Genomic DNA, 17,359 nt, shown 5'->3' with positions numbered 1-17,359 from the left:
TACTCTTCAGCACCCTGGGGAATGTGCACAGAAGCTACTTACGAATATACAGACAAAGGGAGAATATGGAGGGACACCACAGACGATGTACAAAGCAATGCAATGCTGATATAAAAAGTGTTGGGTTATCAATTCGTTACTGGGAGTGTTCTGCTAGCAATTCATTCTGTAATTTGTAACAGCGTAGCAGACAAGTTAACAACACACATCAGAACAGAGGAAGAGGGTACAACGATGACATGACAAAAATGTTATTTTAACAAACTGACTATCTAAAAACTAGCTCATGAAGTGAAAAAAAACAACAGAACTTTAAACATGCATTCAAAACATATTGAGTAATACTAATACGAAACTAGAAAATAAGACACACATAATATTATATGGTATCTTATATATCCAAATCTTTGCAGAAATTTTAAGCAATTTATTAAAAAAAAAAAATTTATACCACTGACTAGCCAGAGATTCTTGGCCTGTGTTTCCACTGACTAAATCCTGGCCTGGATACTGTGCTGTCCCTCTGTAAGCAGGTTCACTCATGTCTCAGTATGAGGAATAGTAGCACATAACATGTCTCAAAATGGCAATGGGCATCATACTGCTGGTGTCTGGAGTACCACGGATCTCAGAGCATTTTCAGCACGCTTCTGAGCATGGCAGCACATGGCAGTGGAACTGTACTGATAGCACTGTTATTCACAGACCATAATGAAATCATATCAATAAGGCAATTTTAATATTATATAATGCCATTGAAAAAAAGCAAATTACAGTTCTTAAATAGTCTTTAGCACCAAGAAGAAAAACTGTCATCTGAAATTATGTATGTTTTTGCAACGGTGTATCAGATTGTAGGACTATCTGAGGAAAACGAAAAAATATACTTCAAACCAAAAAAATTAAAAAAGCAACAAAGCTTACCAGCAGTTCTTTTGTTATGCCAAGAAACGAAAAGCAAATGATAAAAAAAAAAAAAAAGTTATGATAAAACAAATGAGAAATCAGAAGTGATATACTTACTGGAATTCAAAATACACAAAATGAGAAGAAAAAAGTGTGTTCTTTTACACCATTGCAGTAATGTTATTCTCCACTGACAATAACCCAAGGCAGAGGCACTACTGTCTGTTTTCATTGTATTTGAACACAGCAATTTATAGTATAGGAAAATGTCTGATTACTACCAGCAGGTGGCGGTGTTGTGACAGCATTTGCTCTACAGGGAACACGCCTAGAATGATTACACTGCCTGTGCTGTGACATGTGCTGACCTATCATCCTACTGATTGCATTCATTCGTTATCAGAATGCATGCAGCCCTTATTCAATTGGATTTCAACTTCTCATCTGAAGAATCACTGCCTGTGCCATACAAGCATATTGAAACTGAATGCAGCACAAATGCTGCGTGAATTGAATATTAAAAACATAATCAAGATTGATTTATGAGCAAATGCATTTAATTTGTTATTCGTGGTTTGCCATTGTATACTGTGTTAGAAAGCTATGACTACACTAGTCTACGGGGCTCACACAGTGGCGTTGCATGGACTGCTGAACTGAGGGCTTTTACTCCATCAGTTTCTTGTCATGTTGGGTTTCATCAGGTGGGGGTTTTCAGTTATGTTCGAGTTTCAAGGAGAATCAGTTCAAAGAAACATTTCTTTAACACAACAACATTAACCTTATTCATTTCATGTACACGTCAGTCCTGTATGATTTTTTTGGAGTCCCACACTCAATGCTTCAGCACAGGATGAGAAAAGAAGAAGTTTATGAAATAGTGTGTTGTGGCACAAGAAATAGATTCACCACAGTGACATTGTAATGAAAGACATTACAGAGAAATGATATCTGCTGCTATCGAGAGCTATTAAGAAAAGGGTTTTCAGACATGGGTTCAAAAATATAAAATACAAGTGGCATGAGGTTAATAAGTACACCACAATGAAATACATTTACACCCAGAATTCATGAGTACGATACCAAATGCAAATACTGAACCACTGAAGTTACTAGGAGGGGACACTGCTGTTGAAGGTGGACAATGACTCGGGGGAAGCAAGCTTTGTAAGAGTGCCCACAAAACAAGAACAGCACTGCTGGTTTTGTTCCCATGCACCTCATACCTGGAAGTGCCAAATGCAGGCACACTGGCAGTGCACCAACAAGATAAGCGAGGAGCAAAGAAAACAGAGCACAATAAAGAAAACATTAGCATGTGGTTTGACGGTTCACAGTGAGGCAGAGACATCAGATTGTTAATGTCTGCTTTAATACGCATTGCATAGGGTGCTGTTTATTCCCTTTAGGATGCTTTATTAATGTTTTCCATGGTAATTGGTAATGGCATAGCAACGTGTAGTAAAGCAGATTTAAAGCATAGTGAATGTACTGACATGCTTTCTAATTCACAGGGATTATAGCAAAGCATGAGGAAATGCATAGTATAAACACAGGGCAGTGAAACATAGTAAAAAGGACTGTTTACTCTTTTCTGATTTTCATTCTTTTTTTTTTTTGACAAGGATAGGATAAGCTGTGCAGATCCACATATGAGAAGTACAAGAAAGGGGTTTGTATGGTTATTACAAAGGGGTGGTTGTTTAAAAAGGGGTAAAGGGGTGTTAGTGTTGTTGTTGGGGGAGGGGGGTCCCAAAGACACCACATTATTCATAGGAAATATAAAGGGCATTCTTTATCTGATCATAACAGAAGCTGACCAAATGTGAATACAATGCAACATCAGTGTTTAAACCTGTTACTGCTGAAATATGAATGTGTATTTCTTTTTTTTTTTTAATTTGCACAATTTATACAGTTTGATGCTCAAAGTTCATAAAACAGTTTAGATTGCTTAGATTTATATGAGTGGGATTTATAATACTGTAATGGGGTGGGTATGCTGTGTACTAAATGAAATGCTTTGGGCAACTGCCTTCATTTCCTGAATGCTAAGCTTTGTGTATAATACACTCTCCCTCCCCAGTGCTTATTCAGCAACAGCAATTCCCAGAAGCATACTGCTTGAGTTGTGAAGTCTTTTCGTTCGGCAACAGTCTTATGGATATTGGTTTGGCTCTATTGCCTGCAGTAAGCATCAGAAAAGTGATTTGTGATATCCAGATATCCCTGCCAACAGTCATTTTAGTGTGCATTAGATTTTTTTTGATAGTAACAGACAAAACCATTTGAGATGCAAAATATCTAATACAGTTACATTTTGTATTATTGTTTTTAATTTCAAGATGGGTTTTGGGGTTATGCTGTGGTCAGAAGGTTCCCCACACAGTGATTTTGCATCTCTTACATGCTATTTTATTACACAGAATACAGAAGATGTATCAAGCTTACCATGTAGCCATAGAGTAATTTTGTGTTCCTCATAACAACTTGAAACCATCTAATAAATAAATCAATTTTTAACTATGAGAATAACTAAATTATCTGTTGTACAGGTTTCAATTTGCATTACCACAATCACAGTAATCCATTTGTCTCCCAGACTAAAGGCTGATGTGAAGCACCTTGCATTTAAAGATAACCAGATATGCATTTTATCTTTCAATACATTATGATTAGGTGTTCAAAACTCATATCTAACCACAAGGTATCACAATACTGTCAGGAAACTCATTGCAGGGTAACATATATGTCCCAACACATTTTGCAGATACACATCGTCATCGAATGTCCTGAGCTGCACCCCACATCCTTAAATTGAATTAGGTATTCATGTCCAACAGAGACATTGTCAAGAGATGTTGAAACAGAACATGTTCAGTCTCAAGCCAGGACCAATTAAACACAGTGAAATCATTCTGAATTAGAAGCTAAGGAAAGCGCTGTTAAATACAAATTTGGTTTTGAAATTATACATTCATTCTGTGATTTAAAACAAACTAACCAGACCACTTAAAAACAGCAAATGTATAACTGAATGTACACATTCAGCAGCACTAGTGCACTGCAGACAGATCCTGTACCTGTACATGGGAACCGACGCTGTCCGCTCATAGTAATTCCAGGTCGACTCCATGTCAGTCCTGGTAAGACTGGTAGCATAGAACCTCCAGGCAGCCTGAAGAAAAGGAGAAACAAAACTCTGAACCATGCAGAAGGACAGTAGAAATCATTGAAAAAAATTAAATGGTACTTGAAGCTATACTTCAACAGCATAGAAATGCATCAATTGTAGTATTATTGTGAAAGGTCTGGAGAAAGAGCAGACAAAAAAAACCTGCTGAGAATGTTAAAAATGTGGCCAGCACAGGTCAGCTGTGTCAAAGTCTCTTAGTTATGTTTAGCGGCTTTACTTCATTTTGCAAAAAATAAAATGAGTGAAAAAGAAGTGAACAATAAAACCTTTTTTATCGGTCTCAAAAATATATACCCAGATGTTAAAGCCCATGTTTGAAGACTTGTAGTCTAAACCTTTGTCAAAAGAACTGTACACATTTCTGTTAAAAAGCCATTGAAAAGTCTGTTACCTGGATGAGACCCGCAGCTGGATTCCGTCGTTTTTCAAAATGTTTCTGCCGATGTTGCTCCTGAACCTTCAGGGCAAATCCGGAGCCCAAGATGCCCTGTACACCAAAAGAAAAACAAACGAGCGGCTTGTAAAATAGTTAAATACTTGTGCTAAATATTTCTGCAAAGATTTGAAAAGATGTGTAAAGCCGGTGGTCAGCAGAGTACACTTTTCTAGGTTTGCATTTTCTGAGAAAAAAAAATATATATAAACAACACTACTCTAAGCTTTTTCATTTTGCCTGTACAATCTTGCTGATCCATCGTTTGTAGTTTTTACCCTTTTCTTTCTCAATTCCACACTCAATACTTGCAGTCTAACAGTAAAACCACTTTCCATGCTAATTTAAAGCATGCCTACTCTCTTTAATATAAGTCCTCAGGTACTAACGAGATGTTCTTTATATGCATGATCTGCTACCACAGTACACTCCCTACATGGTAAATCCTCCTCTCCATTATATTTGTGTGATCTTGTCACAGTTCAGTAGCTACTGAGAAAGCTACCTCTGTAGGTATTAGTTCTTTATGGAGGTAGCACTGCCCTGAAGTTCTCTGCATGAAGTTCTACATTACTTACAGCTGGAAGTGCAAAGAATGACACTCCAATGAGTGTAAAGGCTGAAGCAAGAAGACGCCCGTTCCATGTAATCGGATACTTATCCCCATAACCGATTGTAGTCAGGGTAATCTAAATGGAAACAAAAGCAGAATTGATTACCCGGTATTTAAATAGTGCCTGACAACAATTTTCACTTAGCATTTACTTCAATGCAGCAGGTGACTTTATTTTAGCGAACCTGCCCCACGGTAAGCAGCTGGTCAGCTGTTTTAATACATACCTTTATTAAAAGCACTTACCAGCCCCCACCAGAGTGCATCGGCGTAGGTTTCAAATTCTTTGTTATCTTCTTTCTCAGCCAAATACACCAGGAAAGAGGCGAGGATGAGACAGAGAAACCCAATGTACCAGGCCGTGATCAGTTCCTTAAAGAAAGGCAAAAGGAATATCCTAAATATGCCAATTACTTTCAATTAAATACAGTATGATCAAACTCATTTCAAATGAGTAATACAAATCTCTCTTTCACACTGGATCCAAAGTAATCCTATGGGCTAGGGGGGCTGAGGTGCTGTAAGGCTGTACAATCTTAATCTCAAGCACCTGCTGTACCCCTATGACAGAAGTCTTCTTTAAAGCAGTGGACACCCAGAGAGGAAAAGTCCTGTGACCAGGGTGTACGCAACAAATCGTATAACTTGTATATTATACTGTAGCTCAAAGGCACAAAGACAAAAACATTTTGCCTGAGCAGGGTGAGCTAATATATCCTGTGCCGGAGGTTCAGGATGAATTATTTTACCACAAGACCAGAGCAACTGTATCTCAGATCTATAAGAAGTTAATTCACCATACCCTTTTACACGTCCTGTCAGTGTCACACACAACATAAATTACATTCTCAGCAGCTCTCTCCCTTCCCCACCCCCCTTCTGCAAAGACATGAGCATCTTTAGTCTCATACTGAAGCAAATATTCATTATGTTCATCTTTATTTATACCATATCTCCAAAATCCATCCGAGGAAATTCCTCAAGCTTTTACAATATTCATATTACATATTAATATTTGATGTTAATACTGGATGTATAGACCATTATCTTTAAATTGAAGTATATTTTATATTTAATGTACTTCGGTGGAAGAAATACATTGTACAGTAATAAAGTACAGTAAATACAGCTCCCATCTCCGGTTTCTCTAGCTATATAAAACAGGATGCTGTAGCTGTTTCTGTAAGAAAATTTTATTGTGAAGCTCTAAAAGGCTTATCGACTGTATACCTATGAGGCAGAATTAACTTACTGCATCAGTGCCTAAACAATCAGTGGACCAGGAGAAAGACACACGAAATAATGAGTTAATTTCTTCTATAAGAAAATACAATGGTTTAAGTTAGCAGTACCGCTTTAGGCTTACTGGTCTATTCCACTGAGATCTGCATGCTGCTACTTTAATTGGATTTGGAATATGACGTCAGTTTTGTTTCATTAGTCTCATTGCTACTGTGGGGACTTCTCACTTCAGCAAAGCAGTCATTTTATTACAAAAAAGGAAGGAAAGAAAATCCTGCAAGTCAGTAAAACCAAGCCTATTTCAATTGAGCAACGGGACAGACGAACACCCCAGGGTATTCTGGACACGGACAGAATGACATCCTCGTTGCTGCAACCTTTCAAAATGTGACCTTGATCTACCAAATAATTAGGCAAGGTTACGTCTGGAAGGAACCAATTTAGAAGGAAAAGGAGGTTAGTAATACATAGTTCAGTGCTGCACAGTGGAATGGGGTAATCACGGCTGCATGATTGCCCAACCCTCAAGGGTTTACTATAAGTTATAATTCATTGCAATAGCTGCTACTTCTGACAAGAAGTGCAGAAGTACCTTGCTGTGTGCATAGACCACGGATCCCAGCAGCTTCCAGGTGCCACCCCTGCGATCGATTCGGATCATGCGTAAGATCTGCAAGAACCTCAAACTCCTGATGGCAGAGGTGGCAAAGACATTCCCCTGGGTGCCTGCAGCCAGCACCGAGATGGAGGCAATCAACACCATGACGTCTGAGTGGGGAAAAGAAAAGTTACAACCGGAAATCAGCAAAGATCGTATAAAAATGATTTAGCTTGGACAGATGGCACTTGAGCTTGTCTGGAGAATTGTAACTATTTCATTCAAACCAGGTTTCTGTTTTTAACCTCTGCTGGCCAAAACTACATATTGCATATGGGGAGGGTGAGTTAGTGGGACTAGCCAAGTTGACAGGCCATTTTGTCACATGATTTGAATGGAATGAGTTTTCCAGACAAGCTCAGAGAAAATTATAGTATGGCCAACAAATTTGCATCACCCCATAGAATTAAATAATTTTGCTTCATATAGTCAAATGAAACCTGCTGAATAATGTTACGTTAACATATTGAATTACATACAGTGTGGAGTAGTGGTTAGGGCTCTGGACTCTTGACCGGAGGGTGGTGGGTTCAATCCCCAGTGGGGGACACTGCTGTTGTACCTTTGAGCAAGGTACTTTACCTAGATTGCTCTAGTAAAAACCCAACTGTATAAATGGGTAATTGTATGTAAAAATAATGTGATATCTGTATAATGTGAAATAATGTATAATGTGATATCTTGTAACAATTGTAAGTCGCCCTGGATAAGGGCGTCTGCTAAGAAATAAATAATAATAATAATAATAATAATACTGCTTTGTAGTTTTCCATATACTGTACTTAACGAAAAAATAAAAAAAATGTGACATGAAATACTGTACTACTATTACGGCTTCCGGTAGACTTTTGAGATATTATTTTGTAGTGTCTTTGATTACATGATGTTAAATAAAATATCTCAATTAGGTTCATATATAGGTTTTTTTTTAAATGATGTATCAATCCTAAAATTCTAGATGATGCTAAATGTTTGGCCATAGCTGTATATGGGAACAACATAACTCCGAACCATCCAACACGATTGCAAACATCACACAAAGACAAAGTGAAGAAAATGAATAAAATAGCATTTTAAGCTACTTTAGGTTTAGAAATGAGTGTTCTCACCGATAACACAGAATGGTTTCCGTGCGAATTTCAGCCTCCCCTTCCATCCTCGATAACGACAGCAGCAGCCAGCTGCCCAGATTCTCACACAGTACTCCACACCAAAAACAACAATGGTCACAATTTCCTGCAGAGAGACAGGTTATAGTTTTAAAAACCTGCCGTTGTTGATCATCCGATTCAGTCTACAAGTCAGCTGAAAACTTGAGCTATCAAATAAACTACAGTCAGCTTTATCCACAGTAGCTTAACCACCAAATTACAACAAGCTGCACACTGAATAACAGAAAGTAATGAGTTTATTATTTAAAAAAAAACAAAAAACGCCTGTTTTTATTTGCAATGCAAAAATGTTTTTTTCTGTATAATTGGCTTTATTATCACGTTTCTATCGTTATAAGTTGCTTCTGCTTTGAAGCAGGGAAGTTAAATCTCAGTTAATGGATTTGAAGCCTAATTACCAGAATATAAAGTGCATTCTCTGAGCTTTTTTCATATTCTTTGATTGTTGAGAAAACGGACAGCACCAGACAGGAGAACACCAAGAGAAAACTGAAAGAGAAGAACACAAATTTCACATTGTTAATGCACGTTTTTTCTCATTACGTGCTGCAGTGGATAGATCCATTCTTATTAGATGTTAATGAGTGTTGGCACGTCTAAAGGACTGGACAAATCCATGGTGCTTAAAAAGTCTATTTGTACAAACTGCTTAAAAGCTAACACCTGTATCTGAACTTCTCCAAGTTGCTGACCTGGAAAAATTTGTCAAATGCAGATTTCCTGTTGCTCCAAATAGCGCACATGGTTTGAATCTGTAACTGTTGAACTATATTGTTGCTGCAGAACGCTTTACAAAAAGTATTCAGTCCAGTACATCGATTCGCTATTTAAAAGATAGAAATTCCTAACTACCAAAAAAAAAAAACATATGTCTCATCCTGATGGCTTTTTCCGAATACTGTCATCGTTTTTCACTAAATCAAGGATGAGTAATCCTGTGCCGCCCCACCGTCTTCCAAAAATGAACTGAGCGATTTTGTTTAAACCAGAGAAGCCAATATAAATAATGCCAGTCTCATTACTGCAGCATGGTGTATAATCCAAAAGAGGTGTGTGATTGCATTACAGTGCACTCCATTTATAAGAATCACATCCGTCCCTTAAAAACGGACCGATATGATTACAATTTGCAAAAACGTGCCTCTGTGCATCAGCAGTTTAAATACAGTATACAAAAGTCAATGGTGCTCAATCACTGAGGACAATACATCAAAACAATCAAGACAAGTCCCTGTGGATAAGCAACTTGTTATATGATCATGAATATATTTACTCAAGGCTGCAGAATCCTATTTTACTACAGTATACTTGAGAAGTGATCCTCTCGTGAGGGTGCCTAGTTTCATTGCTGTGCGGCGTTACGTGGCCTTTGAATTAAAATGACATTACAGTACAGTACAGTACAGTTTATTGTTAGGACTACCATAGCATTTATGCATTTGTGGCTTGCTTTTTTACAGTTGTGATGCAAATCTCACAGTTTTTCACTAAGTGGAAATGTAAAGCTCCACAACCCTCCCTCCTCACGGCGCCGCTACGCAATCCCCCTCCCTCTACATGAATATTACGCAATAACAGTGCTGTACTCAGTATGTATCCAATGAATGTGTATTCACTTTATTAAAACAAATTTTCACTAACAGAGAACAAAAAAAATATATACCTGCCAATGCAGTGGCGCAGTCACTGTTTGACTACAAACTTATCCAGTTTTCCCTGGGTCATTGCATCAAAGCGTCTTTCTTTTTCCTGAAATGTCGATTCACACGTAAACTGCACAACTTGCTTTTTTTCTACTGGGAGTCACTGCAGACCAGGGATTATACTCTGTACACGCTGTGTACGTGTCTAATCACGCGAGATGTGATCAAATTCAAATTCAAAAACAGCTGCATTGGCTGTACACGTCATCGCACTTGATACAGTATCATATTACATGCAATCAGTTTGCCCCAAAATGATTCTTATAAGCGGATTGCTTGATTCTTAAAAGGGTTAGCATGGTTAGTATAGGAATGATTTTGTCCCAGTGGTTTTGATCACTATATGCAGTTGATTCTTATATCAGTAATTCTTATAAATGGAGTGCACGGGAATAACTCAATGCCTTCCTCTTCCTGTAAGGACAAGGGCTGAAACACACTACCACAGCATTGGAGTAATAGGATTACACTTTTTGCAGATGATTATCTAATTGAATTTAACTTGCTCCAGTAAGAGGATGATTTCAGTTATCCTTGGGATTTCAGATCACATTGTTGGATTAGACAACACTACAATTGGTCTAATCCCATTCAAAAAACGATAACGAGAGATGTCAGTGCAAGTATGTAATATGTTCCTGGCACACTGTTATTGACAACAGGATAAACAGGTACCCTAGATACTGTGCTGAGGGTTTCTACTAATGGAACTTCAGTTTATCAGTAGGGCTTGAAGTTTTCAGGTTTTATTTTTGATCACATGACGTTCCTTTAAACTTATTTTGAGTCGATTCTGTTTCTTAAACTCAGAAAAAGCTGTTAATTACACAATAATGTCACTTGTTTTTACCTTCATATCTTGACTGAGCCTGATTCTGTTTCTTGTATTTTTTTCAAGCAGACATGACAATTGTTAATTGTTCATCTCATCATTTCATTCTTGCCGTCGCCTAGTTTGTCACTGTGCTTTTGTTATTTTCACTCGTTTAGTTGTCCTGACACATTTTCTTTTCAGTATAAAATACCCAGTACTGATAGCAAGTCCATCATTTCAATTCTCTTTGATTTGTAGCAAAGACAAAAACGATCTTAACCCCAGTCTTTAATTAGTAGTTTCCTCTTTATTGGGATGCAGAGACAGCTTAACAACTACTAATTAACATTTAAAGGGAGGTAGAGATTTGGAAAATAAAAACCGAAAAGTGCAAGCCCTAATTATCAATTAGACTACAAGATAATCTGAGATAACTATTTTCTCAGATAGCTTCATAAATTATACTTTGGAAAAGTCATAAAAAACAATAGCATTATAGCAAAATAACATTCTTAAAGACATTAATGTGCTGGAGATCCTGTTTCAGTACCATTTCCCCAAGATATCAATATTTCTTTTATATTGGATTCGTTTTTGGTTCTAGGAACCCATGTAAGATTATACCAATCAATAACTACCTTGTCATTTTGACATGTTGTATTATTTGTTAGTTAATTTAAAATGTCACTAGTGCTTGCCCTCCTTTGGTACTGTAGGGCTATACAAACTGAAAGCCAATTTATTACTATTATTTATTTCTTAGCAGACGCCCTTATCCAGGGCGACTTACAATTGTTACAAGATATCACATTATACATTATTTCACATTGTACAGTTATCACATCATTTTTGACATACAATTACCCATTTATACAGTTGGGTTTTTACTGGAGCAATCTAGGTAAAGTACCTTGCTCAAGGGTACAGCAGCAGTGTCCCCCACCTGGGATTGAAACAAAGATCCTCCGGTCAAGAATCCAGAGCTCTAACCACTACTCTACACTGCTGCCTCTGCTGATCAAATTGTGCTTTAGTGACAGCAAGTAGATCTGCATCTACAGTATACACGGTGCACTTCAATAGCAATAGTTATGATGAAGACAGAAATATAATGTGTAAAAAGGCTGAAGGGGATGTGTGACAGGGATGACTGAGTGTTGCCAAACAGTAAACAAGGCACGACTTTTCACTGTCATATTTATAAATAATAAATGATAATAATACAAAGCAAAACAAACACTTTACAGCAGGGCTTTGTCCTGCCCCGTTTTATAGTGTGCAGGGCTCTCTCCTGCTGTCCTGCCTCAGGATGCAATTTCATTAGTAAGAAGAAATGAGTACTCTACCTATTGCCCTATTTGAGAAATGGCAGTTGATAATGTTTTAAGGTGTTTCTTTTCTATGCCATCCTAATCTTTGTAACTCTTATAATTAAATATGATACCATATATTTCAATGCTAATGGACTTTCAAAAATAATTTTTCTACAGTAGTCTCCACATATCAGAGAACACGTCGCCTAATGGAACACCCTTGTAGTGAAACTGATTTTTCCCATTATAAATGCTCCAGCTAAAAGGAACAGGAACTTCACTTAAAACCTTCTTGGCACAAATAGCGATTCATTCACAACAGATACAGTACTGTTTTGTAAAAAAAAGGCAACTTGTCATCGCGATAGTGTCTTGAGGTACACTGATTGGTTTATTAAATATTTCCAGAACCGGCATTACATTATTTTGTATTCACTAAAAAATGGCATGTAAACAAACAGCAAAATGTGTCGCTGTTTCTCTTGCTTCACAAAGTTGGAAATTGTTTGAGCTCTGGAAAAAAACCTGAATTCAAGTCGCTGAGCAATTTGGTGTTTCCCGTTCTGGTGTGTTTCTTCACCATTCTGTTAAATAAGGTGCATGTCTATTGCTGCTGCATTTTGTAACTTGTGTAGGGATGCTGTGTTAATTTAGTTTGACAGTTTATTAACATTAAGTTAACCCTAAGTAATACAAATGTATTTATTTATTTATTGATTCATATTTTGTCTGGTGGCTAACTCCGTCTTAGAGAACACTTTGGCTATAAGAACACTTTGCTTGCTTCCCGAGGGGTGTTCTCTCTGTATAAATTGTCTGGGCACATGCTGCATGTTATTTAAAATGTGCATTATGTATCACAATCTGGGTGAAATCGCTAGCTACTCTACTCACTGGGCTGCAGTCACAGTTATCACTGCTGTTTAATATTCATAGCAGATTGGGAGTATGTGCTAAGGCAGGAAGATGGGAACATTCACAGGTATCTATAAAAGTGTATTTTATAGCATCACACGTTCCTAAAATACAGTTGTGATGTTATTTAGTTAAAAAAAATTCACAGACAAACGCATCATCGATCATTCTGAGTGTCGAAGATCAGTCAAACTTCATACTGACATGCTTTGATGTTTGCTTGCTTTATTTAAAAGCAGGTCAAAATGATGATTCCCATAACCATCACCACATGCATCCAGTCTACTTTACAGTGCCAAAAGCACAGATATGATGTGAGCTTGTCTAGAGAATCCCAAGTCTTGGGACAGAACATGCTCCATATAGATCATGAGACATAATACTCTAGGCACACTCCAAGCAAACCTGGATAAGGCAGATATAAAGAAAAATGATAATAACTCAACATCTGAGCAACAGAACCCAGGGTCACACCAAATGATGGTAAACACCAGACAATAGTTTCAATGAAAATTACACTTCAGGCTACTTCTTCTTTAAAAGAGCCTCTTCCAAAGGTACCAGATTGTAACAGGTTAAGTTCAGAGGCTGATTGCAGCTAGTGCAGATTAGACACTCACTCTCCACCTTCAAGGTCAGGAAGAGAACAGGGCCGTGTGCAAGGACAACCTCTGTCAAAGTCAAGACCGACAACGCACTTGAGAAACGATGGACCCAGATGTTCTGTTTCCAGAGGTGAGACAGGGAGGGGTGAAAGAACACTACAAGCAGATTCTACTTTGTATTCTTCAAAACATATATTAAAACTAGGAGCCTGTAACCTCACTGATATCCTGCTTCCAGCATATCTGGAAGAATCGTCTAGTGCCCCTCAAGAATACTGTAGGTTTGGATCTGAATGACAGGAGCAAGGAGGCTACACACATCTCTTAGTAACAGTGGCTAGAGTGTAGCACTAATGCTATACCTGTGGGACCTCCATTCCTCACGTGCAGAGGAGTGTGAGCTACTACTGTAGCAGCAACTTGATATCTTAAAACGGTTTAAAGATTTTTAAAGTAGGTCACAGCATTCCTTATAATGTTTTGGGTTATCGGCAGATATTTTTAATCCAGGTATTACATTTATATACACAGTATTGTCCCAACAGTACAGTTAAGAAATGGCATTAATAAATACAACCTGTTGTTTTTCGTTGAATTTAGCGTTGGTATGCTTTTTTTTTCCTCAGTATGCAGATCTGTTATGTGGTGTGTTACCTATGAATTTCTATCTATGAAAACATTCATTTTTTAAAGTAATAAATGAACTGTGAATTGTAAAACAACTACATTAACAAACAAGACTCTGATTCATCAAAGGTATGCTGTATATTCAGGCTCCAAATGGGTCATTTATTTTCCAAAACAACATTTCTAAGGCAGGTTTAAAAAAATGAACTATATTTATACCACACATTGCAAAGACATTTAAAATATTTATAACGTTAGGCTGGGAGCATTTAGGCTATAACGCACCATCAGGGTCAATAAGAACCTCTCTGAAAGACACTTAAGAAAACCACGTTTCTGTTGCTTCCCTTCCCTTGATCAAATTGTGCTTTAGTGACAGCAAGTAGATCTGCATCTACAGTATACACGGTGCACTTCAATAGCAATAGTTATGATGAAGACAGAAATATAATGTGTAAAAAGGCTGAAGGGGATGTGTGACAGGGATGACTGAGTGTTGCCAAACAGTAAACAAGGCACGACTTTTCACTGTCATATTTATAAATAATAAATGATAATAATACAAAGCAAAACAAACACTTTACAGCAGGGCTTTGTCCTGCCCCGTTTTATAGTGTGCAGGGCTCTCTCCTGCTGTCCTGCCTCAGGATGCAATTTCATTAGTAAGAAGAAATGAGTACTCTACCTATTGCCCTATTTGAGAAATGGCAGTTGATAATGTTTTAAGGTGTTACTTTTCTATGCCATCCTAATCTTTGTAACTCTTATAATTAAATATGATACCATATATTTCAATGCTAATGGACTTTCAAAAATAATTTTTCTACAGTAGTCTCCACATATCAGAGAACACGTCGCCTAATGGAACACCCTTGTAGTGAAACTGATTTTTCCCATTATAAATGCTCCAGCTAAAAGGAACAGGAACTTCACTTAAAACCTTCTTGGCACCAATAGCGATTCATTCACAACAGATACAGTACTGTTTTGTAAAAAAAAGGCAACTTGTCATCGCGATAGTGTCTTGAGGTACACTGATTGGTTTATTAAATATTTCCAGAACCGGCATTACATTATTTTGTATTCACTAAAAAATGGCATGTAAACAAACAGCAAAATGTGTCGCTGTTTCTCTTGCTACACAAAGTTGGAAATTGTTTGAGCTCTGGAAAAAAACCTGAATTCAAGTCGCTGAGCAATTTGGTGTTTCCCGTTCTGGTGTGTTTCTTCACCATTCTGTTAAATAAGGTGCATGTCTATTGCTGCTGCATTTTGTAACTTGTGTAGGGATGCTGTGTTAATTTAGTTTGACAGTTAGTTTATTAACATTAAGTTAACCCTAAGTAATACAAATGTATTTATTTATTTATTGATTCATATTGTGTCTGGTGGCTAACTCCGTCTTAGAGAACACTTCAGCTATAAGAACACTTTGCTTGCTTCCCGAGGGGTGTTCTCTCTGTATAAATTGTCTGGGCACATGCTGCATGTTATTTAAAATGTGCATTATGTATCACAATCTGGGTGAAATCGCTAGCTACTGTACTCACTGGGCTGCAGGCACAGTTATCACTGCTGTTTAATATTCATAGCAGATTGGGAGTATGTGCTAAGGCAGGAAGATGGGAACATTCACAGGTATCTATAAAAGTGTATTTTACAGCATCACATGTTCCTAAAATACAGTTGTGATGTTATTTAGTTAAAAAAAATTCACAGACAAACACGTCATCGATCATTCTGAGTGTCGAAGATCAGTCAAACTTCATACTGACATGCTTTGATGTTTGCTTGCTTTATTTAAAAGCAGGTCAAAATGATGATTCCCATAACCATCACCACATGCATCCAGTCTACTTTACAGTGCCAAAAGCACAGATATGATGTGAGCTTGTCTAGAGAATCCCAAGTCTTGGGACAGAACATGCTCCATATAGATCATGAGACATAATACTCTAGGCACACTCCAAGCAAACCTGGATAAGGCAGATATAAAGAAAAATGATAATAACTCAACATCTGAGCAACAGAACCCAGGGTCACACCAAATGATGGTAAACACCAGACAATAGTTTCAATGAAAATTACACTTCAGGCTACTTCTTCTTTAAAAGAGCCTCTTCCAAAGGTACCAGATTGTAACAGGTTAAGTTCAGAGGCTGATTGCAGCTAGTGCAGATTAGACACTCTCCACCTTCAAGGTCAGGAAGAGAACAGGGCTGTGTGCAAGGACAACCTCTGTCAAAGTCAAGACCGACAACGCACTTGAGAAACGATGGACCCAGATGTTCTGTTTCCAGAGGTGAGACAGGGAGGGGTGAAAGAACACTACAAGCAGATTCTACTTTGTATTCTTCAAAAGATATATTAAAACTAGGAGCCTGTAACCTCACTGATATCCTGCTTCCAGCATATCTGGAAGAATCGTCTAGTGCCCCTCAAGAATACTGTAGGTTTGGATCTGAATGACAGGAGCAAGGAGGCTACACACATCTCTTAGTAATAGTGGCTAGAGTGTAGCACTAATGCTATACCTGTGGGACCTCCATTCCTCACGTGCAGACGAGTGTGAGCTACTGCTGTAGCAGCAACTTGATATCTTAAAACGGTTTAAAGATTTTTAAAGTAGGTCACAGCATTCCTTATAATGTTTTGGGTTATCGGCAGATAATTTTAATCCAGGTATTACATTTATATACACAGTATTGTCCCAACAGTACAGTTAAGAAATGGCATTTATAAATACAACCTGTTGTTTTTCGTTGAATTTAGCGTTGGTATGCTTTATTTTTCCTCAGTATGCAGATCTGTTATGTGGTGTGTTACCTATGAATTTCTATCTATGAAAACATTCATTTTTTAAAGTAATAAATGAACTGTGAATTGTAAAACAACTACATTAACAAACAAGACTCTGATTGATCAAAGGTATGCTGTATATTCAGGCTCCAAATGGGTCATTTATTTTCCAAAACAACATTTCTAAGGCAGGTTTAAAAAAATGAACTATATTTATACCACACATTGCAAAGACATTTAAAATATTTATAAACGTTAGGTTGGGAGCATTTAGGCTATAACGCACCATCAGGGTCAATAAGAACCTCTCTGAAAGACACTTAAGAAAACCACGTTTCCGTTGCTTCCCTTGCTTCTCTATGT

General features: G+C 37.5%; 1 protein-coding gene across 19 annotated transcripts in view; it reads right to left on the bottom strand.

Annotated features, from left to right (window-relative positions):
• LOC117430764 (potassium voltage-gated channel subfamily KQT member 2) overlaps positions 1-17,359 on the bottom strand; it is a 49,203-nt gene that overhangs the window by 23,765 nt on the left and 8,079 nt on the right. For 13 of the 19 annotated variants that reach the window (XM_059003866.1, XM_059003876.1, XM_059003867.1 and 10 more), the window contains exons 2-9: positions 8,619-8,709; positions 8,158-8,284; positions 6,983-7,158; positions 5,395-5,520; positions 5,114-5,224; positions 4,494-4,589; positions 3,990-4,084; positions 2,133-2,156 (exon numbers count right to left, since the gene is read on the bottom strand). In XM_059003866.1, coding sequence (XP_058859849.1) covers positions 2,133-2,156; positions 3,990-4,084; positions 4,494-4,589; positions 5,114-5,224; positions 5,395-5,520; positions 6,983-7,158; positions 8,158-8,284; positions 8,619-8,709 — 846 coding nt within the window. The remainder of the gene's footprint in view (positions 1-2,132; positions 2,157-3,989; positions 4,085-4,493; positions 4,590-5,113; positions 5,225-5,394; positions 5,521-6,982; positions 7,159-8,157; positions 8,285-8,618; positions 8,710-17,359) is intronic. The other 6 variants (XM_059003868.1, XM_059003885.1, XM_059003875.1 and 3 more) reach the window with 1 other exon arrangement.

This window comes from Acipenser ruthenus, chromosome 29, assembly GCF_902713425.1.
Source record: "Acipenser ruthenus chromosome 29, fAciRut3.2 maternal haplotype, whole genome shotgun sequence".
Taxonomy (NCBI): domain Eukaryota; kingdom Metazoa; phylum Chordata; class Actinopteri; order Acipenseriformes; family Acipenseridae; genus Acipenser; species Acipenser ruthenus.
The sequence above is the reverse complement of the archived record's forward strand: the minus strand, read 5'-3'. Positions and strand labels throughout refer to the sequence as shown.